The 24,453-nt window shown below is 41.3% G+C and overlaps 1 protein-coding gene across 1 annotated transcript in view; it reads left to right on the plus strand.

Annotated features, from left to right (window-relative positions):
* Nucleotides 1–24,453, plus strand: part of LOC120306134 (protein O-mannosyl-transferase 2-like) — a 198,621-nt gene that overhangs the window by 120,491 nt on the left and 53,677 nt on the right. The window contains exon 10 of the mRNA XM_039338813.1: nt 11,603–11,676. Within this exon, the coding sequence (XP_039194747.1) occupies nt 11,603–11,676 (74 nt within the window). The remainder of the gene's footprint in view (nt 1–11,602; nt 11,677–24,453) is intronic.

The following is a 24,453-nucleotide window of genomic DNA, read 5'->3' on the forward strand; positions in this document are numbered from 1 at the left end:
TGGACCATTATCAGATGAAATAAGGGAGAGACTTCCAAACCTGGGTATCAATTCCTTTAGTAACAATCTAGCCACCTCCCTAGCTTGTTTAGTCTTAGTGGGAAAAGCTTCTGGTCATCTGGTATATCTATCTACAAAGACTAATAGAGCCTTATACAATCCACATCTAGGCATGTCTGTAAAATCAGCCATGACAGAATCCATAGGAAAATACAATGTAGGCATGGTCCCAGGTGGCAAAAGGGGCCCTTGTCGAGGGTTAATTCTTGCACAGGTTAAACACTGAGAAACAATTCAGGCAGACACGCCAGCTAATCCATTAATGAAATAATCCCGTCCTAATGCCTCTTCCAACCCTGTTTTGTCCATATGAGTAGCATCGTGAGATGCCTGAACCAAAGCCCACGCTGAGGACTGCGGGACAAAAATGTGCTTATCGGGTAACAGGTACCACCCATCCTTCACAGTTGCTTTGAGGTCATTAACTGCTTTTTCACACTCCTGTTGGGAATATGTTGGCTTAATGACAGTAGGCAGAACACCCAAATCCATTGCAACATATATTGTTAGATCTAGTGTAGGTCCCACCTCTTTCGCCGCACTTCTGGCTTCCAAGTCAGCCTTCTGATTGCCTTGCGTCACCTTGTCAACACCCCTTTCATGCCCTTTACAATGCATAACTGAACTGCATTGCCGGTTTCTGAACTGCATCAATGAGGCGTTGTATCAGGTGTCCATGTTGCACGTACTTGCCTACTGAATCTCTAAACCCTCTCTCTTTATATACAGCGCCATGCGCATGCAGCGTTAGAAAAGCATATTTACTATCCATCCAAATATTCAAAGTCTTCCCCTCTGCCAATTCCAGTGCTCTAATAAGTGCCCACAATTCTGCCACCTGTGCACTATGTCCCACTCCAAGGGGACCACTTTCCACCACTTTATCATCATCCACAATGGCATATCCTGAAACCCTTTTTCCCTCATACATATAACTAGATCCATCAGTATACCAATTAAGTTTAGCATTTGAAAGGGGGATATTAGACAAATCCGGTCTACTAGAATAAACACTTTCCAATACTTGCAAGCAGTCATGTTCCAATTCAACTTCTACTGGTAGCAGGGTAGCTGGGTTTAATCGGTTAGAAACCACTAATTTTACCTGAGGGTTCTCAATCATCATTGCCTGATATTTAAAAAGCCTTTGACTACTTTTCCACAAATGCTCCTTGTTATCCAATATAGACTGAACCGCATGAGGAGTGTGAACGCTTATAGGACAGGAGAAGGTCAATTTATTGCAGTCCTGTAACAGGACTGCTATAGCAGCAAGAACCTTCAAACAATGCAGCCATCCTTGTGCCACACCATCCAATTGCTTGGATAAATATGCCACAAACCATTGCCACTGTCCTAATTGCTGAGACAACACTCCCAAAGCGATATTTCTTTATAAATTTCCAAATTTGGTAGAGTTAAAGCTGGAGCAGAGGTAAGAGCCAATTTGACATCTTTAAAAGCCTTCCTCTGTTCTCCTTCCCAACGGAAGGGCTCATTGTCACTCCCCTTTGTAGCAGAATAGAGAGGAGCTGCCAATAATGCATAATTTGGTAGCCATAGACAGAAGCCAGCCAAACCCAAGAAACCCCTCAACTGTCTCCTATTTGTAGGCTCAGTAATAGCTAACACTGCTTGCTTCCTTTCCCATCTTAGGGCTCTGTGTCCTTGCTCAACGTCATACCCTAAATGCCTCACTCTCTGCTTCACTAATTGTGCTTTCTTTCTAGATACCCTATAACCACATTTCAATAACAGATGTAAAAGAGCCTCAGTGTTCTCCCAACACGTATCCTCTGTCCTACCCGTTACCAAAACATCATCTACATATTGCAAAATAGTATCCCCCCTCTGTCGAGGCACAAAATACTGTAAATCCTTTCAGAGCACTACCAAATAGAGTGGGTGAATTCTTAAATCCTTGGGGCAGCCTTGTCTAGGTATATTGCATCTTCTGCCCTGTCCTTGGATTTTCCCATTCAAAAGCAAATAATGGTTGGCTAACCTTATGGATTGGAATTGTAAAGAACACATCCTTTAGATCCACTACTGAAAACCACGCAGCAGTTGGCAGGCTCAAACTCAGTAACGTATCTGGATTGGGCACTGGACTGGATGAATCATTACAGTCATTGAATTAATGATGCGTAAATCCTGGACCGGCCTATAGGACCCATCTGGCTTCTTTATAGGCAATATAGGTGTATTCCAAGGTGACTGAATGGGCACTAAAATTCCCGCCTTCAAATATTTTTGGATTCTCTCATATATCGCTGGTATAGCTTCATTAGAGCAAGATCTCTTGCGAATATGCACTGGTGTCGCTAGGGGTTTTACTTCCACAATCACAGGTGGATGATGAGCTGCAAAACCAGGGGAGTTATCTTCTGCCCATAGCCATGGTACTCCAAATTCCTTCCACTTCTCCTCCTGTGACCCCTCCCCAGTTGATCTAGCTGCCATAAGCCTCCACATAGTCTCAGGTTGATGGCTTTATTTGAATCCTTTGTTGGCCTTCATCAAAGGAAATAGTAGCTCCTAATTTGCTGAGCAGATCCCTGCCTAGCAACGGTATTGGACATTCAGAAATATATAAAAATTCATGCTGGATCTTAAATCCCTTGAACAAACATGTTACTGGTTTAAGGACTTGACGTCCCAAAACCTGTCCCGACACCCCTTGGACTTGTATCTGATGAGGTCCCGGTGTAGCAATCTGACTATTTACAACTGACCTCCCAGCTCCTGTATCCACTAAAAACGTCGTCTGTTGACCCCCTATACTCATAGTTACCAATGGCTCGGGGGGGGGCCTCTTCCAAGCCTGGTCCCCGTCAATCTGTCCATCCCGTTCCTGCCAATCCAATCCTTTCTACCTCTCTATCTCTCTCCATACCTCCTCTACCTCCCCGGTTCCCTCTCAGTCCCCTTCCCCTGAAGGGAAATCTAGTTAGTGCTCTGCTCCCAAAGCCACCACGTCCCATTCCTGACCTTCCTCTCCAGCCCCGTTCTCTCATCATTCTCCTGGGACATTCCCTTTGCCAATGACCTTACTCTCTACAATTAGCACATTGGTTTGGCCCAAGCATTGTTCCTCCTTGCAGTGCTACTGCCAACAATTCTGTCTTCTTATGCATTATAGCATCTCTCTCCTTCTTCTCAACTTTGTCCCTATTAACAAACACTTTCCTTGCCACCTCCAATAACTCAGTTGTCTTATTTCCTAAGGCTCCTTCAAGTCTCTGCAACTTTTTCCTAATACCATCATAGCTCTGCGCTATAAATCTTTCATTCAACATCCTCACATGATCCACATGCCTAGGATCTATCTGGGTATAGAGCTCATATGCCTCAATTAACCTTTCTGGACTTTCATCTGCTCCTCTGGAATATGTCCAGGGTTTGGACATATTCACCGGGAGCTTCCCTGCTTTGCGGAGGGCTTCCACCAAATTCTGGTGCACTTGGATAGCTTGACGTACAGCTTAGCAGCCCTCAACTTTTTGAGCACTGCCCTCACCAGTTTTACATGCTAAGCTTTCATTTCAATGTAAATTAAAATGTCGTCTAAATACACCAATACCCGTTTGGACAGATGTTTGTATAAGACTTTGTTAATTAGCTGCAAGGGCCCCTGGAAGCCAAAAGAGAGCACTTTGAACTGGAAGCATCCTATTGGGCAGTTGAAAGCAGTTTTCCATTCATCTTCCTCCTTGATTCTCACAAGGTAGTAGGCTTCTTGCAAATCCAGCTTAGTGAAAATTCTGCCCTTAGCCAAATGAGCTAGCATATCCATCAGGGGCAGGGGGTAGATGTCCACACAAACAGTGATAAGCTCCCTATAGCCCTCACATAGACAAAGCATCCTATCCTTTTCATGGAATAGGATGGGCACGGCCACCCTTGGTCGGGCCAGCTGGATGAAACTGCAGGCAAGATTCTTTTTTAATGAATAGACATAGCTCATCTAGTTCTCTCAGGGTCATCGAGTATAATTTTAGGCAGCTTGGCTCCACATAAGATCTCTATAGCAGAGTCCATCGAGCGGTGAAGGGGGAGCTCGTCCAACCTCTTCTCACTAAACACCTCTTTCAGGTTCCAATACTCCTTGGGGATAGTGAGAGGATCCTTTTCTCTTCCCTGCACTACTGCTCTTATTTCTTGGCATGGGGAGGCCACCCTCTGTATTTTTTCTGGCCTTGGGAGCCAGGTGACTGGTTTGAATTTTTAATAGTTTCCTTCTCCACATCTTTAGCCAACCTAGCCCTAATACCAGGGCTATTCCATCCCTGGGACAATTATGAAGCTTAGGGTCTCTAGATGAGCCCTCGTTCACATTTCTATGGTCTAGGTGACAAATGTTGCTGGAATACCCCCCGCTACTGATTCGTATAGTTCAGGTGTATCAAACTCGGATTTCATTGAAGGCCAGCATTGGTTGTCCTCTGGGCAGCAAGGGGACATGGTGGGGGTAGGGGAGGCTGAGTGTCACAGCCAACTGAGTGCGCATGGCTGGGGTGGGTATGGCCAGCTCAATGTTGCTTGCATCAGGGGCACCTGGGGGCCGGGCATGGCTGGTGGGAATCCAAAGTTCTCCAGCGGGTGGGAGGTTTGTCCCACAGTGCGAGGCAAGGCATGATGGGACAGGGGTACTGCTACCATGGGGCCAGGCCAGTGAAGGCAGGGGGTGGGGTAGGAGTGCCACCACCACGGAGTCAGGCCAGACAAGACAGGAGATGGGGCGGGGGTACTGCTGTAGGACACTAAGAAAAAGACTCAGGCATGTCTTGAGCAGAGATCTGAAGCTGCTGCAGAGCTGCTTGTCACAGCTTGAGACAGCTTGAGAGTCTCTGTGTGTTTATTGGTTTTTATATACTTTTTACATACATAGGCTTTTACATTAAATGCTGACATTTTACATTCATAAGTTTAACCTTTAGATGCTGACATAAAGTTTCTTCATTGGAAAATTCCTTCGTATAAGCAACTATTTTCTAGTAACATAATACCTGTCCAGAGACCAGGTAAAAACAAATACAGATAGATCAAAAGGAGAAAGAACTAACAAAGACAGGAAGAGATAGGAAGTAACTTAAGCATATTATTTATTTAGGTAGGTGAGATATTAAGTCAAAAGGGGATGACCTTTTGGTTGCTTCATTAGGACAAAGGGTATCAAAAGGTTATGAGGTTTGTGGGGGGGAAGCATGGCAGTTTGCTGCGCGTGCAAATTCCCCCACATCTCACTCTTCTCTGTTTTATTAATGAGGACATTATCCTAAGCTGGAGTAGTTAGTGGGTCTTAGTCAGGGGATATATAACTTTGCATTTGATTATACAAAACATAACTTGTTCCTGAGGTAAGTTAATGGTAGTTTAGTGTGGAAAATTGAAAGTAGAGGAAAAAAAGACATTGTATAAACATATATGTGCATAATTAAAAGATATCTCTTGAAAGGAGGTACAATTTAGAATTCTTTGACATGTATACAATGAGGTTTTTTAGATGAAGTAGTACAATTGACAATTTTTGCACAGGTAAGATTTGTAGGAACAGCTACAATTGGTATATGTAAAACAATAGCATCAAGGGGTAACATGTAAGAGGCATGACCCTAGCTTGACATAGTTGCATAATGAAATTCATTGTCTGATAAAAAATTGCTTAAACCAGTATAATTTTTTTTAAACTGAAGCTGGAAACAAAAAGGTATAAGACAGGTAGAGAATAGATTTTCCATATCATATGATTCAGAAATACAAAAGTCTGTCACGTGTGACATTAGCTAATTGCACCCAAATATTATATTTCATCCGTGATTCTAAAGGATGAGTGGGAGAGCTTGAGCCCCCACACAGCAATTAAGAAGGAAAGAGAGGCAAAGAATAACTAAGGAATTTGCTGTCAAAACCACAAATATGGCAGTGCATAAATTCTCTGGTGTAAGTTCTTTTCCCTGTTGCCACAGAACCATCTGTGCTTTGGATGTTAGGTTTTTCACATCGCCCCAGGTCGTTGGCCAGCTCCAATGGCGAGAGCGAAAGGGACGTTGTGCTGTCTGAAGAGTTACCTGCTTAATTTCCAGTGTTGGGTTCTGGATTTGATACCATGACATCTTTGGCTGGTTGCCCAATGGATTAGGGAGCACAGCTTTCTGCTGAAAGTGATGCTGGTAGGCAGTGGTTTTTTTAAAAGAAATATTTAGCTGATTTAAAGTTATTAGGACTTTATTGACTTGATGATTTCCATGCCAAATTAGGCACCCTTGATTCCTCCTTTTTTATTTGTTTGTGAAGGCAGTCCTTAAAGGACCGATGCATATGTGAGAAACAAAGGATAGCTGCTGTAAAGTTAAAAACAAAGCCATAAGATTGGGGTCGATCCTGGGCATGATGTAAGCACCTGGAAAATTAAAAATAAGTTGGCACACATAATGAGAGTCAGAGATTAAGTTAAAAGTCTGTTGAGAAAAGATGTGGAAAGCTAAAATAGCAGCAATAATTCTGAGCATTGTGGTGAGGATTTCACTGCAGTGTAGGCAGATGATATGAAATACATCCTATATAGTCAGCACTGAAGTGATAAGTTTTTCTGAAAATAAAATTGAAAATCAAATTTTGGGATAGGAAAAACAATATTAATTAAATCAGTCCCATTTCAAGGACAAGCTCGATTGTGTCCTAAGGTTATTTCATCAACAGCCTGGATAAAAGATAAAACATTTTTGGTATGAGATAAGTAAAGCCATTCAATACAATATATTTTTGAGCTTTTAACACAGTTAATACTCCTGTAAGTAGCTTACTAATAAGAAATATCAAAAAATGTTAAGTGACAATTCCTATGTGGAATTCTGTCCACAAATTGAGTACTCAAGTACTTAATTTGCTCAACTGTGGTAAATGCTGCAAGTAGAACTACAATAAGATCTCCAGGTTGTTTTCCTTTGGTCAATAAGTCAAATTCCAAGTTAATCAAAGATGGAAACAAATTTCTATTAAGTAGGTTAAACATTTACAAAACTTAAGTAAAACAATTCAGAGTCATTTCTTTAGGTTGATGGATATATAGGTCTAACTAAACAATTTAAACTCAACACTTTTTCCCCAAAAAAATTGTCCAACAATTACTGTCTCTTCTTTCGAGTAAAACTTTGTAATCTGAAACTGCAAGAGTGATCATTAAATTTCATCTTCATTCGCAAACCGGAATTCTAAGCAGAGAGGAAAAAAAGTTTTAAACAAACAGTTTCCCCCCCCCTCTTTTTTCTGTCTCTCTTGCTCTTAAAGCAACACAGCCAGTTGAAAAACAAAAGAGACAGGAAAAGTTTTTGTTACAAACTTCTCACCACTAAAAATTAGTTTTCTCTCCTTCACATGCATTTTCCATAAATTCTCTCACACATTCTCCATGGGACTCTTCTCATGCAAACATTTACTATTACTTTTCAATTACAACAATAAAATCTGCAGTTTTTTATTTCTTTTACAGCCTGGGAGTGAGTGGGTGGGGGGTGGGGTTTGAGGGCTAACACACACTTAGGTATCAACAAATTAATTCATTCATTTTCATTCTAGCTGCTTGTATAAACAATTCCACATACAAATATTTCATTTCATACTTTCTCCAGGCAAACCATTTATTTTTAAATAAGGCCTTTTTGTATTGTTGTTATCAGAGAGGGTTTGACCCTCTTCCAAGTCTTGGAAATAACACAGAACAACACAGACAAACATATATACACAGATGCTAATAAAATAACATTTATTTAGACATGGCTTGTCCTGCAAAAAGCGAGAAAAATCATGAGATGATTCCAACCAAACGTGGTTTTTTTTATAGGGCTCTTTTAATCATCTCCTATTTTTCTCACCATTCCAAGCCCAAGCATAATATTCTGGGTGGCCACACACACATATACACATATACACACATATACATAAACAAAACACACATCAGTTTGGGGTTTGAGGCTAAAACAGGCCTCTCCTTTTAATTAAAAAGGAGGGGAACATTTATGGTTACTTCCAATTTATCCCAGCAACTTCAAAAGACATTGGGGAAAGACTAAAAGGAATATTGAAGGTGTGAAGGGTGAGGGAAAAGTAGCAGCCTCCTCTCCTCACATCTGACAAAGGGGAATTGAATAGAACCAGATTAAAAGGGAAAAAAGGAAAAAAACTTGCTTTCAGTTTTTTGAATTTTCTTTTCTTTTTCTTCCGTGGCTTTACTTGTTATCAGATAAACTAGCCAACCGGAGGTTTACAAAGTTTTTCAATGTTGTCTTGTTAAAGATTATTTATACTTCTACACATCAACACAAAGCACCATCAGACATTGTCTGACAGGATTAAACTTAACCGCTACTTGAAGTTTCAAAACATCTCAATTGTTCAAAACACATTGCAGAGGAGTACATTTTGATTTAATTTGTTTCTTTAAATTCCTCTGATGATTCCTCATATATATTTTTTCTACTTCAAGATTGTTCCTCTATATTTTCCTTACGGAGGTGTATGGTGGCCGTAAGGAGGCAAAAGAATTAGCCTCTTCAGAAGGAGCTGAAAATCCAATTAAAGATGCTTTCAGAGGCAGTTTTTTACTTTGATCCTAATCAGGTGTGGGGCTTGTAGTTAATTGTTGCCCTGCTGAAGCATCTGAGCCAAATTTTTCCACTGCTTGATGGCATTGATGCCATTGATGTAATACCTGTACTGGAGCCCTATTTTTTCCCAATCTCGTAACCTAAGCGTCCAGCGCTTAGGATATCAAGGGGAATGTTTCCCTACCTCACCCACCAGCTTCTTTTTGTCTGCATCAGGCATTTTCATGCCTGATTTGTGTAACAGGAATTTGAGTTCCTCTGCTGGTGCTGAGATAGATTGTAACCCTTACTTATCACTGAGGGGTCCCGTAGGACGAAAGTGAACTTAGGGGTCTATTCCAGACGCTGGTAAGTAAGTTGGCTGTTGCTCCCTCAGAAGGGGGGGGGCTGTCCCTCTTTTCAGTCACCAGATGTAGGACGCTAAGAAAAAGACTCAGGCATGTCTTGAGCAGAGATTTGAAGCTGCTGCAGAGCTGCTTGTCACAGCTTGAGACAGCTTGAGAGTCTCTGTGTGTTTATTGGTTTTTATATACTTTTTACATACATAGGCTTTTACATTAAATGCTGATTTTACATTCATAAGTTTAACCTTTAGATGCTGACATAAAGTTTCTTCATTTGAAAATTCCTTCATATAAGCAACTATTTTCTAGTAACATATTACCTGTTCAGAGACCAGGTAAAAACAAATACAGATAGATCAAAAGGAGAAAGAACTAACAAAGACAGGAAGAGATAGGAAGTAACTTAAGCATATTATTTATTTAGGTAGGTGAGATATTAAGTCAAAAGGGGATTCCCCCACATGCTGCTACTGCCGGTCAAGGCCAGACAGGGAAGGGGGCAGGGTGGGGTTGCTTCCACCACCAGGTAAGGCAAGGGGTGGGACATAGGTGGCACCACACTGTGGCCCTGTGCGCTTGGCCCCCACCATCCAACCTTGTCTTCCAGCTCCTTTGCGAGGACGAGGTTGGATAGTGGGGGTTGAGCATGCAGGGGCGGTGGTATGACACTGCCCCCACCCCTTGCCTTGCTTCATGCTACAGTGGCGGCACTGGCAGCAGGCAGAGGCAGAGACACAGGGGAGGCATGCGATCCAACCTGATAGATGCACCAGGTGGCAAATGCCCCTGCCCCATCCCAGCCACAAGCAAGCAAAAACATGCAGTGAGATGGAGCAGGTGCATGTGGAGGTCTGGATTATGTACCTCCCTCCACCTCTGGCTCCGTCTCACCACACACCTGCTGCTTGAGGGTCAGCTCAGTGGTTGCACCATGCTGTGGAGCCCCAAGAGTGTGCCGACCGAGGAGCTGGTAAGTTGCAGCTGCTGTAGGACACCGTCGGCCCCCATGCATTCACTGCCTCCGTTGCCCGGCTGGGCCAGGGAGCAAGGGCTGTCCCATGGGCCTTGTGTTTGACATGTCTGGTCTAGTTGGCAGAATGTGATTGGCATCTTCAGCCACCTTAACTGGAACCCCAATTTCTCCACTAGGGCTGGGCTGATCAGGCACTTGGCGCAGCCCAATTCCAGGAGAGCCCGTAAGGTGACTCTCAGTCTAGAGTCTCGGTAGCTTAGCTCTATGGGAATTGTTACTAGGCCACTTACTAGGGAGTTGTCATCAGAATGAAGGTCAGTTAATCCTTGGTCATCATTTGGCAGGATCAGAGTTCTCTCGCCTCTTTTGGGGGATGCGGTGAATTTGAATCAATCCCTTTCAGTGAGGTCTCCCAGACCCTCTGCGGCGCCTTAGAAGTTTCTCCCCCCCTTGAGCCCAGGATGGTCTTTTTGGCGGGACGGCCGGTTTTGCACTTTGCTGTCCGGTGCCCTTCCTGGCAGCACTTAAACGGTAAAGCCTAGTTGCAGGTTCTGCGGTTTCGTGGTCTCTCTTTTCTCTGGAGGTGAAATCTTCCATGGCCATGCCGCATGATGCTTATTGTGCACTTGGTCGATCTTCACCTCAGCCAGGCTGTAGCATGCATGGAGGGTCATGGGGCTCTTCTCAAGATGCAGGCATTGTACAGTCAATCCATCTTTGAACCACTGATGAGGATATCGTCTGGCCAGTCATTCAGTCAGCATGCCAAATCATGGAATTCCTCAGTGTATTCCACCACCACTCTGCAGCCCTGATGCATGGTTTTGATGCGGTTCCTCACTTTATGGTCAGCTAGGTAGTCCTTGAATTGCCGGCATGAAATGTTTGAAGTTCCTCAGTTCAGGTGCATTCATGTTGTGAAGTGTCACCATCCAGCATGCTGCAGCCCCCTCCAATACTCCGCATGTTAGTGCCTTCAGAGGGAATCTCCAGCCCATACTCTTGAATATATGCCAGGACATGGGCTAGGAAAAATTCCAACTGTTAGGGATACTCATCAAACTTTACACTGAGGGGTCTTCCAGTGTTTTTCCCTTGGTTGGCCAGTTCCCGCTGGATAAATGAATATTTATCCTTTTTATAAGGTTTTACAAAACACTCTTGCATTAATTTTTTTATCAAAGTATTTCTCCACATTTTAAATGCCCCTGGAAACTGCATTTTAATGCATCAGTACTATCAGATTACAAACGTGATTATTAACACAATTTTATACAATATATACACAATTTTATATATTTAAATATCAATAGCACAAATAATTAAATGACTGGTGAAAATCAACCAATAGTATCCTCAAAAACTTAACAAAAGGATTGACTTTTGTCATCTTATTGTATTATCACAGTTTAGAAAAAATCAAATTTATGTTGTGTCTTTGTAGTGGAGTAGTGTATAAATTATTTTCATAGTACTTCTACAGGACATACTGAAATAATTTTAGGACAAAATATCTTATTTTACTGAAAGAAAATTAAATTAAGGTGCAAGTTTGCTTTTTTCTTCTTTTTATACAATATATTTGTAGTTTCCTTAATAACAGTACTCATTTTTAATAGGTAGCCTTGTCCAAAGAATACTGGAAACAAAGAAGGATTATGAATTATCACAGTTGCAAAAATCTGCTGAAAAGGTAACTTGCTAATAAACTTTAAAGAATTGTTTCTGGCAAATTTTTATCTCTTACACTTTATTAGTATCTCCAATATAATGATTGTTTAACTGATTTTAATATTAAAGCAGTGGTTATCATAGGATATAAACAAAGAAAGCATTGTTTCAACAGCATTTATTTTAATACTTTGGTGTATGCCACTCAGAGTCCCTTTCGGAGGGAACTGGGTGGTTCAGAAATGTGACAAATGGAAGGAAGGAAGGAAGGAAGGAAGGAAGGAAGGAAGGAAGGAAGGAAGGAAGGAAGGAAGGAAGGAAGGAAGGTACTAAGGTACTCCTGGTTTAAAAGTTGTAATTCTTCTCTAAAGAAAAAAATCCACCCTGGCTGACATTATGTTTTTTCAGCATTTGATTGGTCAGTTGTAAATGGCTTATAGTTATTGCAAATAATTTTAATATCCATGGCATCCTTGTGTAAAGATTTTCAAAAATATAGGAAAGTTGATATATTTTCTCTTTCCATACCTTCCATTCATGACTGATGCTGATTAAAGGGACTCAAGCAATAGCAATAGCACTTAGACCAGGGGTCTTCAAACTTGGTCCTTTTATGACTTGTGGATTTCAGCTCCCAGAATTCTTCAGCCAGCATGCCTGGCTGAGGAATTCTGGGAGTTGGTCCACAAGTGTCAGAATCCAATTATATTTCATCTTTAATTATCAAATATAGAAACTACCAATTCTGCCTTCTCTGGATTCTGCCATAAGAGGGAGAGAAGGGGGAGAGCAAAGGGGCTTTATGGCCCTCACTTCCTTCAGTACACTTCAAAGGGCTGAATGCTGAATGTGTGTTTATTGTGACCTCTAAGCGTTAACATATCAAAGAAGGGTAATTGCCTTTCATGTAGTTATCTGAAGTCTCCATCTAGACGGAAGAAAGAAGAAAGGGGGTGGAATTGTGATACTTGAAACTATCCCTGGAAGGGGGCTTGATTGGGTGGGACTACTGGGGAACCCCTTAAAACCTTGAATGGGAGAGCTTGAACCCCAAGTCCTGTCTAGCATGCCTGCAACCACTTCTCTTAATAAAGGATTCCTGTTGGAAGAATTATTCCAAGAGTTTTGTCTTCTTAAGATGCAAAGTGGGGTGGGTCCTTACATTAGACAGGACTTGCAAAATTAATCCACCTGGAAGGGAGACCCTTGCCGGGGGATTTTGCAAAAATTTACCATGTCAGACAACGAAGCAAGAGAGGGGGAAAACTCCCTGGAAAGAGAGCCGCTGACCCAGTTGGAACCTTGCCAGATGTTGGAATCCGAGAGGCCAGATTCCTCAGGAGAAGAAGTGGTGGAGACACAGGACCACAAGCCTCGCTGGTCGATGGGCGTTGGAAAGAAAAGTGAGTGGGGAAAGGAATCAAGAAAGGTGACCCTGAGACGGGGGACCAAGCAACCAGAATGGAAGCAGGAGATGGAGAAATCCCTGCACGCAAGTGAAGAGGGAGGAAGCTGGGCACCGTACTCAGACTGGATCCTAGAGAAAGCTATTGACCTGATGAAGAGAACTCTCAGCTCCCTAGGAGAGGAGAATACTGAGCCCTACGGCCGCCCCAGTTCCTGGAGCCACAAAGGGAGAGACACCGAGGGGGACGTGGAACCTGCAACCCCAGGGACATCTACTGATCCAGGAGCCCCCACCCCCTACCGGACCACAGATGGTAATCTGGACGGAAGACACTACCACCCACAACGGAGGCACCGATCCATTCCAAGATGTCCACCGTTGGAGGTGAAATTCAAAGGGGAGCCAACACGCTTGGGGTTTTTCCTAACCCAAGTCCTCAGCTACATGGAGGAATATGGGTAGGACATTCCCAGCGACAAAGCCCGCATCCGGATCGTGCAATCTGCCCTGGATGGACCAGCCGCGGATTGGGTGGTGAACTTGCATGACTCCAATGCCCCAGAACTCAGTAACTTCAACCGTTTCATGTCCTCTTTGAGAAGACGATTTGAAGACCCCCTGGCTGGTCGCAAAGCCCGTGAAAGGATAACGATAAGGCAAGGCAAACGCCCAGTGGCTGAGTATACCCAAGAATTCCGGGCCATTGCCAGCAAACTGAATTGGCCAGAAGACATCCTCCTTGGCCATTTCAAAGACGGACTAAACTATGATCTATATGATGCTTGCCTGCCCCGAGGGGACCCACATCGACTTGAGGAATGGTACGTCTTGGCAGAGGAAGCAGAGATCGACATATTGAAGAGGCACCGCCGAGGAAAACAATGGAGCCGCCCCCCGCCTGAGCTGACACACCAACCGGTGAAATCATCGGATACAGCCAAGAAGCAAATGGGGTGTTGCAAGTGCGGAAGAGAAGGGCATCGAGCTGTAGAATGCCGCTCAAAGGCCCCCCAGCACAACCCAGACAGATCCCCAATCAACAAACCCGGAAAGTATTCAGCTAAGCCAAAAGAAACGGCCATGAGAATGATGGAAATTGCAGAAACCCCCACCTCTGCTCACCAAGGGGAAAGAACTCCAGCCTACACCACAGGGCCGGTGGATGCCTCAGATGACAGCTCGGAGGGCGAACCCCTGGTAAGTGGATGCATCACACCCATCTTCAAAACAGTGACTATATTAATCCCCCCCATGCCCGAAGCTGTGAAGGTGAAAGCCTTAATAGACTCTGGCTGCACCCGCTGCCTCATTAGCCCAACACTAGTGGGGAATCTGGGCATCCCATCCAGGAGACTGGAACAACCAATCTCATTTGGCCAGCTAGATGGATCCATAGCAGGGGGGGTGCCAGCTACCCTAGCCACTCTGCCAATACACCTCTCCCTGGGCAACCATGAAGAGGACATAACGTTTGTGGTGACCCCAGGTATGGAATGCCCAATGATTCTAGGGATGGAATGGTTGAAAAAATGGAACCCCTGGGTAAATTGGAGGACGACAGAAATCAAATTCCCGAAGGGGGACCCTATGGACTTAAAACCCCAAGGGAGGCTACCAGAATCAAGAATAGAAAAAGCATCCATAGGGGAGGAAAAAAGATTAACAGAAATACCAGAAGAATATAGGGACCTTGCTGAAGTCTTCAGTGAGGAGAGGGCGAATGAGCTTCCCCCCCACCGACCCACAGACTGTACCATTGAATTCAAGCCTGGGGCAAAACTCCCGAAGCCCAGATTATACTCCATGAGCCCAAAGGAGAAGGAGGAAATGGAAAGATTTATAAAAAAAAACCTGGAGAGAGGTTTCATTGAGCCAGCCAAGCCTAAAGTGGCTGCCCCGGTCCTTTTTAGAGAGAAGAAGGATGGCTCTTTACGTTTATGCGTGGATTATAGGGCCCTGAATACAATCAGTGAAAGCAACCTATACCCGCTGCCCCTCATGAAAGACATGCTGTCACACCTATCGAAAGGGAAATTTTTTTCTAAACTAGACCTAAGGGAAGCTTACTATCGCGTGAGAATCAAGGAAGGGGACGAATGGAAGACTGCATTTAACTGCCCCATGGGGTGCTATCAATTCAAAGTCTTGCCATTTGGATTACAAGGGGGCCCTGCAGTCTTTATGCAATTAATCAATGACGTTCTAAGGGAGCACCTATTTAAGGGGGTCCTTGTTTACTTGGACGACATTCTTATCTTTACTGAAACAAAAGAAGAACACGTCAAACTTGTCAGAGCGGTTTTAAAGAAGCTGCGAGCCGCTCACCTATATGCCAAACTCTCAAAATGCGAATTCCACCAGGAAAGGATAGACTACCTAGGCTATCGCATATCCCCACAGGGCATTGAAATGGACCCGGAGAAGGTCAAAGCAGTACTAAATTGGGCACCACCCCGCACAAGAAAGCAACTACAAAGTTTCCTGGGCTTTGCAAATTTTTACCGCCAATTCATCCCCTCATTTGCACAGATAGCCTTGCCCCTCACTAACTTACTAAAAACGAAGGGAACATCCTCAGTAAAACCTAGCCAGCCACTAACATGGACAATGGAGTGCCAAGCAGCGTTTGAGAGACTAAAGAGACTTTTTTCTGCCGAACCAGTACTAAGGCACCCAGACATGGACAAGCCCTTCATAATACAGGCAGATGCAAGTGATGTGGCAGTGGGGGCTGTGCTATTACAAGAAAATGATGATGCAGTATTGCAACCCTGTGCATATACATCCAAGAAACTCACGGAAACAGAACAGCGCTGGCCCGTATGGGAGAAGGAGGCTTATGGGATACGTTGGGCATTACGTGGGCGACAGTTCCTGGAAGGCAACAAAATCCCCTTCCAGGTGTGGACTGATCACAAAAATTTAGAAGCCCTGAAAACTTCCAGGAAACTCAATCCCAAACAAGTCCGCTGGTCCCAGCATTTTCACCAATTCCAATTTAAGCTCAAACATTTACCAGGAAGAAAGAACTTCCTGGCAGATGCACTATCTCGCATGCCCCAATATAACAGCGCACGAACCACAGACTCTAGACCAATAATGGCAGAGTCACAACTGGCAGCACCAGTAACCACAAGAACCCAAGCCAAAATAAAACCACAACTGGACAGCCAAACTGGGATTGAATTCAGAAAAAGTTTGGAAACAGATGACTGGTTCCAGAAAAACAAAAATGTGTGCACAATGAGAGACGGGTTGCCTTGGGTAGGGGAAAAGTTATATATACCAACAACTCAAAGACTAACTTTCATGCACCTTTGCCATGACACAAAATCAGCAGGGCATTTTGGATTTGTAAAAACTTTACACTTAATTAAACGGCAATTTTGGTGGCCATCAATAAAAAAGGACATAGAAAGTTATGTTGCCAGCTGCCCAACCTGTGCATCAGCAAAGAGGTTGCAAGGGAAATCGCCAGGGCTATTACAACCAGTGGCAAGTCCCTCAGCCCCCTGGAGGGAAATAGCCATGGATTTTATAGTGGAATTGCCAGAAAGCAATGGGAATACTGTTATCTGGACAGTCACGGACCTATTTTCCAAACAGGTGCACTTTATCCCTTGCCAAAAAATTCCCACTGCAAAGGCCTTAGCAAAACTTTTCATCCAGCACATTTACAGATTGCACGGGGCACCCCAACGCATCATCTCTGATAGGGGAGTGCAATTTACGTCTGCATTTTGGAAGGAATTTTTATCCCTCTTAGGGACCACTCAGGGATTGACATCTAGCCACCACCCTCAAGGGGATGGACAAGCGGAACGCTGCCAGTCGGTACTTGAGCAATATTTGAGATGTTTTTTAAATTTCCAACAGAGTGATTGGACGGACTTACTTCCTTTTGCAGAAGTTGCCTACAATAATGCAGTCCACTCCAGCACAGGCTACACTCCTTTTCAAATAGCCAACGGTCAAAGTTTCAACCCTATGCCAGAGTTAACCCCAAAAGAACCAACGATCCCTTCACTGAAAGAATGGATGGAAAACCTACAAAACACCTGGCCAATAGTCAGAAAATCACTAGATGAAGCTAGGCGGGCATACAAAGAACAAGCCGATAAAAAAAGGGTTGAGCCTACACCATTCATTATAGGAGAAATGGTGTACTTATCTACAAAATACCTAAAGTCCCTACAGCCCTGTAAAAAACTTGGACCAAAATATATAGGACCTTTTCCAATTAAAAGAATCATAAATCCAGTAACAGTAGAATTAGAATTACCCAAAAACCTCAGGCAAATACACCCAATTTTTCATTGCAGCTTGCTGAAAAGAGAGCATCAGTCACCTCTACGGCCAAAAATCCCCCCCCACCACCTCCAATCATGGTGGAGGGTGAACAACACTTCGAAATAAAAGAGATCCTTGACTCTAGGAGATATCATGGAACAACTCAGTACCTAGTTGCCTGGAAACACCTCCCTGCCTCACAAAATGAGTGGGTTCATAAACGTCATGTCAGAGCCCCGAAGCTATTGAAGAAGTTTCACACAGAGTATCCTAACAAGCCTGACTAAATTTTTTACTTGTGTTTTCTTTCAGGTGGATCTCTCTTATTTTTAAGAGGGGCCGGATGTCAGAATCCAATTATATTTCATCTTTAATTATCAAATATAGAAACTCCCAATTCTGCCTTCTCTGGATTCTGCCATAAGAGGGAGAGAAGGGGGAGAGCAAAGGGGCTTTATGGCCCTCACTTCCTTCAGTACACTTCAAAGGGCTGAATGCTGAATGTGTGTTTATTGTGACCTCTAAGCGTTAACATATCAAAGAAGGGTAATTGCCTTTCATGTAGTTATCTGAAGTCTCCATCTAGACGGAAGAAAGAAGAAAGGGGGTGGAATTGTGATACTTGAAACTATCCCTGGAAGGGGGCTTGATTGGGTGGGACTACTGGGGAACCCCTTAAAACCTTGAATGGGAGAGCTTGAACCCCAAGTCCTGTCTAGCATGCCTGCAACCACTTCTCTTAATAAAGGATTCCTGTTGGAAGAATTATTCCAAGAGTTCTGTCTTCTTAAGATGCAAAGTGGGGTGGGTCCTTACAACAAGTCATAAAAGGGCCAAGTTTTTTTTAATTTAAAAGTTTTATAAATTTATTACAATATAAACCCCACCACCACTTCCCCCCTCCCCCACTTCCCAGAGCTGATTACAGGATAAAAAATAAACAAACATAATCTAACTAACAATACCATAACACACTTTAACTCCTCCCAACAAATATTAACAAATTAAGTCAAAAATAATAAAATAATTAAAACTAATAATAATTATCTAAAATCTACTCAAAAGCAAGATAATACTTTTCAATCTCATATTTCTTCTGAATGTAATCAATCCATCTTCTCCAAACCATAATATATTTTTCTTTTCTTTTTTTATTGAAATTTTTTAAAATTTTTACAAGAAAAGAAAACAACCCTCCCCAACCCACCCCAACCACCCCACTCCCTCCCTCAACCTTCCCAGAGCTGAATATAGGCTTAATTAAAGTTTCTTAAATTCTTAAAAAAAATATAAACCATAAATAAGTCTAAATACATTTAAAGGTTGCTCCAAAGAATTTATAAATCCTACTTCTCCCGCAGATTCAGAAACCAATACTTGTGAGGCTTCCTTGACCTTCTGTTGTTCCTTTTCTTTACAATTATATGTTGCACAGGTTATCCTCTGCTCCTCCATCTCAACTTGTTGAGGCCCCTCCAACTGAGATTTCCCAATTTTCATAAGTATAGGCTCTTCAGACTGCAATTCTACCTTCTTTTCTTCCAAAGCTTTAAACTTAATAGATGGCGATGAACATACCCCCAGGACCGAAGTATAAAAGTCTTTTGCTTTAGAAACAATATTAAGTCTATAACGTATCCCCAGGTAACTCACCACCATTCCAGTCGGAACATCCCATCTGAACAAGATTCGTCTCTTTTTAAGTTCATCTGCTAAAAAAGCAAACTCCTTTCTTCTTCTTAAAATTGTAGATGGGATCTCCTTTAGAATTATAACATCTTGTGAAGCAATTTGAAACCTCTTCTTATAAAAAGCTTGTATAATTTCGTTGCGCAGGGATCTTTTCCCAAAGTAAATTACCACATCTCTTGGCAAATTCTTTTGCTCTGCCACCACAGAATTAACTCTAAATGGTTTTTCAATTTCACTAAGTATTTCCTCTTTTTCTTTATTCAAAATCACAGCAAAGTCCTTTGCAACCATCTCTCTCAGATCTCCTTGCACAGACTCTCTCAGACCTCTGATTCTTAAAGCATAGTCCATTTGTCTATATTGAAGCATAAGAATCTCATCTTGAAAATTTTCCATCTCTTTTTCCATGCTTTCAAATTTTCCCTCCATCAATTCCACTTTTTCTTCTACCTCTTCTACGCAAAAGTTCAGCTTTTCAAGAACAGAGGCAACTCCTTTTAAAGCCAAAACTATCTCTTGCCTCAAAATCTTATTATTTTCCTCTAAAATCTCTTTCATTTCTACCCTAATTTGAGATATAACATTTCCCATCATATCTTGCAAGTCCTTCACCATTATTGGCTGTACCAAGAAAGAGGGTGAAGCTATTGATTTAGGTTGTTGTGCTGATGATAACACCGAAGAAGAAACCACCTTAGGAACTTTAGGAATTGCTGGACGCTTTGGAGCCATCTTAAAAAAAAATCTTTACTCCTTCTTAAAAATTACAAAAATTAAGCAAAAGAAAAAGAGAGATTAACTCCAAAAAATCAAAAAATCCTTCAAAAGGAGATCATTATAATAAAAAAAGGAGTTAAAAAAAAGGAAAAAGGAAGAAGAAAAAAAATGATTAAATAGAAAAAATCCATTCCATTTTTTAAAAGTACTTTTAAAAGTACAAAAAACAACAAAGAAGTTAAACAAAAATAATAATGCTTCTAAAATCCAAACCCAACATCATAAAAAAAAAACATAAATAATCAGTCCACATCCATTCCAATCATTAAAAAAAAGGAAAGTGAAAAAAAAAACACCAAAAAGCCTGCCGATCGCCATTTTACTTTCCCTTTCAGCAAAAAATAAAAAATAAAAAGAGGGAATATAAACGTAAAAGTAAGTCTTTAAACTTAAAATCCAAATAAAATCAAAAAAAGCAAAAGCTAAATCCTCTAGTCAACTCTGTCCGCTTCTAAGAAAAACTCACCAGATCTCTTTAACCGCGGAGGTGGTTGCAGTGGCTTGTTTGGTCCCAAGGGACAAAAGCAGCTGGGAAGCGGAGACAGTCTGAACTCCGTGGGAGCACTCTTTTCACCCCCCCCAAAAAAAACATTGGGGGTGCATAAGAGGCTCTACCACTATTCAGACAACCCACTTCCCCCCCCTTTGCCCGGGAGGGGGATTTTGAACCGCTGAACAGCTGATGTCCGCTGTTCATAGCGATTCAAACACTTACCCAGGAGGACGGCTACAAAGTAGCCGCCATCGCGCGCGCAGATCCACCGGAAGCTCCCATAATATATTTTTCTTGTGGATGATCCTTCAAATAGGCGGAGATTTTCGCCATGTCTGCTAAATTAGACACTTTAAGTATCCATTCTTCCAAAGTAGGCAATAAGTTTTTCTTCCAATATTGCCCCACCAATAATCTTGCAGCTGTTATAAGGTTCAACATCAAATTAGTTTCTTTAACATCAAAATCTACAATAATACCCAACAAAAACAATTGCGGAGTAAACTTTATCTTTCTCTTAAAAATCTTTTGAATATTCCACCAAATCTTAATCCAAAAAGCTTTAATATCTCTACAAGTCCACCAAATATGAAAATAAGTTGCATCTAAATTTCCACATCTCCAACATTTGGGCTGTAAATTCGGATACATGCGTGACAACTTTTGGGGATCCAAATGCCATCTATAAAATATTTTATAAAAATTTTCTCTTAAATTTTGCGCCTGAGTGAATTTTACATTTCTAACCCAAATTGTCTCCCATATATCCAATAAAATCGGCTCTTGAATATTTTGCGCCCATTTAATCATACAGTCTTTAACTAATTCTGTTTCAGAATCCAATTCTATTAAAACATTATAAATTCTTTTTATATGAGTTCAACTTTGATCTTTAATCTGTTTTACCAAATTCACATCCTCTAAAGTGATACCAACTTTTTGATCTAAACTCCACCTCACTAACAATTGATTATAATGAAACCAAGAGTGTACAATATTTTCTTGCTTCAACTCAGTCAATGACTTTAATTGCCAATCTTGCCCAACCAAACTAAGTAATTCCTTATAAGAAATCTTATCCAAATTCACTCCCCTAGATACTCCCTCTATCACGTGTCCAGGAATCCCCCAAATTGGAATTTTATAATTTAACCTATAATAATATTTCTTCCAGACACGCAACAAGGCACTTCTCAAAATATGGATTTTAAAAACCTGATCAACTTTTTTATCATAAATTATATAAGCGTGCCATCCATATAATAAATTCCATCCCTCAAGAGAAAGAATATTTTTATTTGTTAAGTTGAGCCAATCACTAATCAAGGTTAAAGCCGCCGCATCATAATACAATTTTAAATTAAGCGCTTTAAGTCCTCCTCTTTCCCGTATATCTTGTATAATCTTGAATTTAACTCTTGGCTTTTTCCCTGCCCAAATGAACTTATTAATCCCTTTCTGCCATTCCTCCAAATTAGCATTTTTCTTCAAATAGGTATCATTTGAAACAAGAAAAGAAACTTTGGAAGTATATTCATTTTAACTGCTGAAATTCTCCCCAACAAAGATAATTGTAATTTTTTCCAATCATATAAGTCCTTTTGCACTTTTGCCCATAGTATCTCATAATTATTTTTATATAGTTTAACATTAGAAGCTGTGATATATACTCCTAAATATTTAACCTTTCTCACTATTTCAAAACCTGTTAGTTTAATCAAAACATCCTTTTCCTTCATAGACATATTTTTCGATAATATTTTAGTCTTATTATTGTTTACCTTAAAACCAGAAACCTTCCCATACTGAATTAAAATTGTTACCAAATCCCTAACCGAGTTTGTCGGTTGAGATAATATCACAACCAAATCATCAGCAAAAGCTCTCAACCTATAATCATTCTTATTTATTTTTATTCCCTTTATTCTAGGTGACTCCCAAATTTTAATAAGTAAAATCTCCATTGTTAAAACAAATAACAATGGGGATAAAGGACATCCCTGTCTTGTACCCTTTTCAATTTTAAATGCTTCTGTTAAACCCCCATTAACTATGATTTGTGCAGATTGTTGTTGATAAATTGCCTTAAGGGCAACTAAAAATTTATCCCCAAAATTCATTTCCTCTACTACTTTAAATAAAAATTGCCAATCTAATTGATCAAAAGCTTTTTTAGCATCTAAAAAAATCAACGCCACAGGGATTTGATTGTTCTTATCCAAATACTCAATTAACTTAACAATTTGTCTAACATTATATTTCATATATCTTCCAGATATAAATGCAGATTGGTCACTATGAACCAATTGTTTCAAAACTCGCATTAATCTATTTGCCAATGTTTTTGAAAAAAATTTATAATCTGTATTCAAAAGAGATATAGGCCTATAATTTTTGGCCTGAGTCAAATCTTGATCCTCCTTCGGAATCAATGATATAAAAGCCCTTCTCCATGATGGAGGTACCTCTGCTCCCAATAAAATATTATTAAAAAGTTCCTTCAGTGGTTCTATCATTTCTTCAGATAACATCTTATAATAAATTGCTGTTAATCCATCGGTACCTGGAGCCTTACCAACTTTCAATTGTTTAATAGCCCAAATAATCTCATCTGAAGTAGTTAAACCATTAATCTCATCTCTTTGATCAGATAAAAGGGCCAAGTTTGAAGACCCCTGACTTAGACCGATTCACAATGCTTTACAGTCCTTTCTAAGTGGTTTACAGAGTCAGAATATTGCCCCCAACAATCTGGGTCCTCGTTTTACCAACCTGGGAAGGATGGAAAGTTGAATCAACCTTGAGCCAGTGAGAATCAAACTGCTGTATTACTGGCAGCTAGTAGTCAGCAGAATTAGCCTGCATTACTGCATTCTAACCACTGTGCCACCACGGCTCAATCAACATTAATATCTATAACTTCTTGATATTATTTTTTAGCATTTTCATATTCTGTCATTTTCTGGCTCCTCCTCAGAAGAGAATTATGGTTCAGAACTTTACACAATCTTCTGTATGTTGAATAGCTGAAAATTGGAGAAAATATTCCCTTTATTCTGTTTTTTTTTTTATAGAAAAATGTGGAAAGCAAATTAGGGTAATTATTCAGCAGATGATACAATAGAGCTGTTTGACTTCCCTATGCAAAGAGTTATTGCTCCTCTAATAAGAACAATTATACAATTTGCCTTCCCTGACCCTAGGGAAGCTGGAGCTTCTGAAAACAAGAATGAAGATATGTAGAAATTAAAGTAAATGGGGGAGGTTGATTTCTTCATATTACCTATGCTTTCTGTTATTAATTCAAGAGGCTGTTCTTGAAGACAACAGTGAGCAGCGATGGGCATGCATCAGCACGCTCCTGTAACACCTCTGCTTTACGAACTGCAGTGGCTCTAGCTTGCTTCTTAGTGTGATTCAGGATGGTTACCATCTATAAAGTCCTTTATGGTACAGGGTCTTGTTAGCTGAATGACTATTTATCTCCCATATTATCTGCCTGGTCAATTCAATCTGGCAGGGTTGGCATGCTCCATGTTTGTTCAGTTCTGCAGTTTCCATAGGGCCTCTTGGTTTACAGTCGGTAATGAAATGACATAAGAATACTTAGAGCACCAGTGGAGGAAGATGAGGGATGAAGTTAATAAAACACAGGTACAAGTCTTTATCAGGACTTATCTTGTTGTGGTGAGAGTGGCGAACCATACTTAAGTCTTCATTCTTATTGCATCCCCAGATGGCTGGCCAGCAGTCCAGTTTTGGATGACCAATTCCCCCTCTTAAGGGGTGTAGAATTAGTCCTTCCAGGATCACAGTGAAGATTATTCTAGACATCTATTGGATAAAGTCACTTGACTTTGGAATTGGATTCTAGATGAGACGATCTAGCTTCTCATCCAGGGTCCAAGACCTGTAATCTGGACCCATTTAAAGGATGGCATATTGTTTGGTCTAAGGGATGGTATATGCCTTCTTACAGGAGGGGGTAGTTCTGCTGGCCTTGAAAGAGGCAGTGGATCACTCCTTCCCAGAAGACCATCCTTGAATGTATAGTTTTAGATAACTTTCATCCAGTCTCCAATCTTCCCTTAACACTCTGTCAAGAGAGAAGTGAGCTCCCAACTAGAGAGGGCCTTGGA

Source organism: Crotalus tigris, unplaced genomic scaffold (genome assembly GCF_016545835.1).
Source record: "Crotalus tigris isolate CLP2741 ecotype Arizona unplaced genomic scaffold, ASM1654583v1 scf7180000017720.317629, whole genome shotgun sequence".
Lineage (NCBI taxonomy): Eukaryota > Metazoa > Chordata > Lepidosauria > Squamata > Viperidae > Crotalus > Crotalus tigris.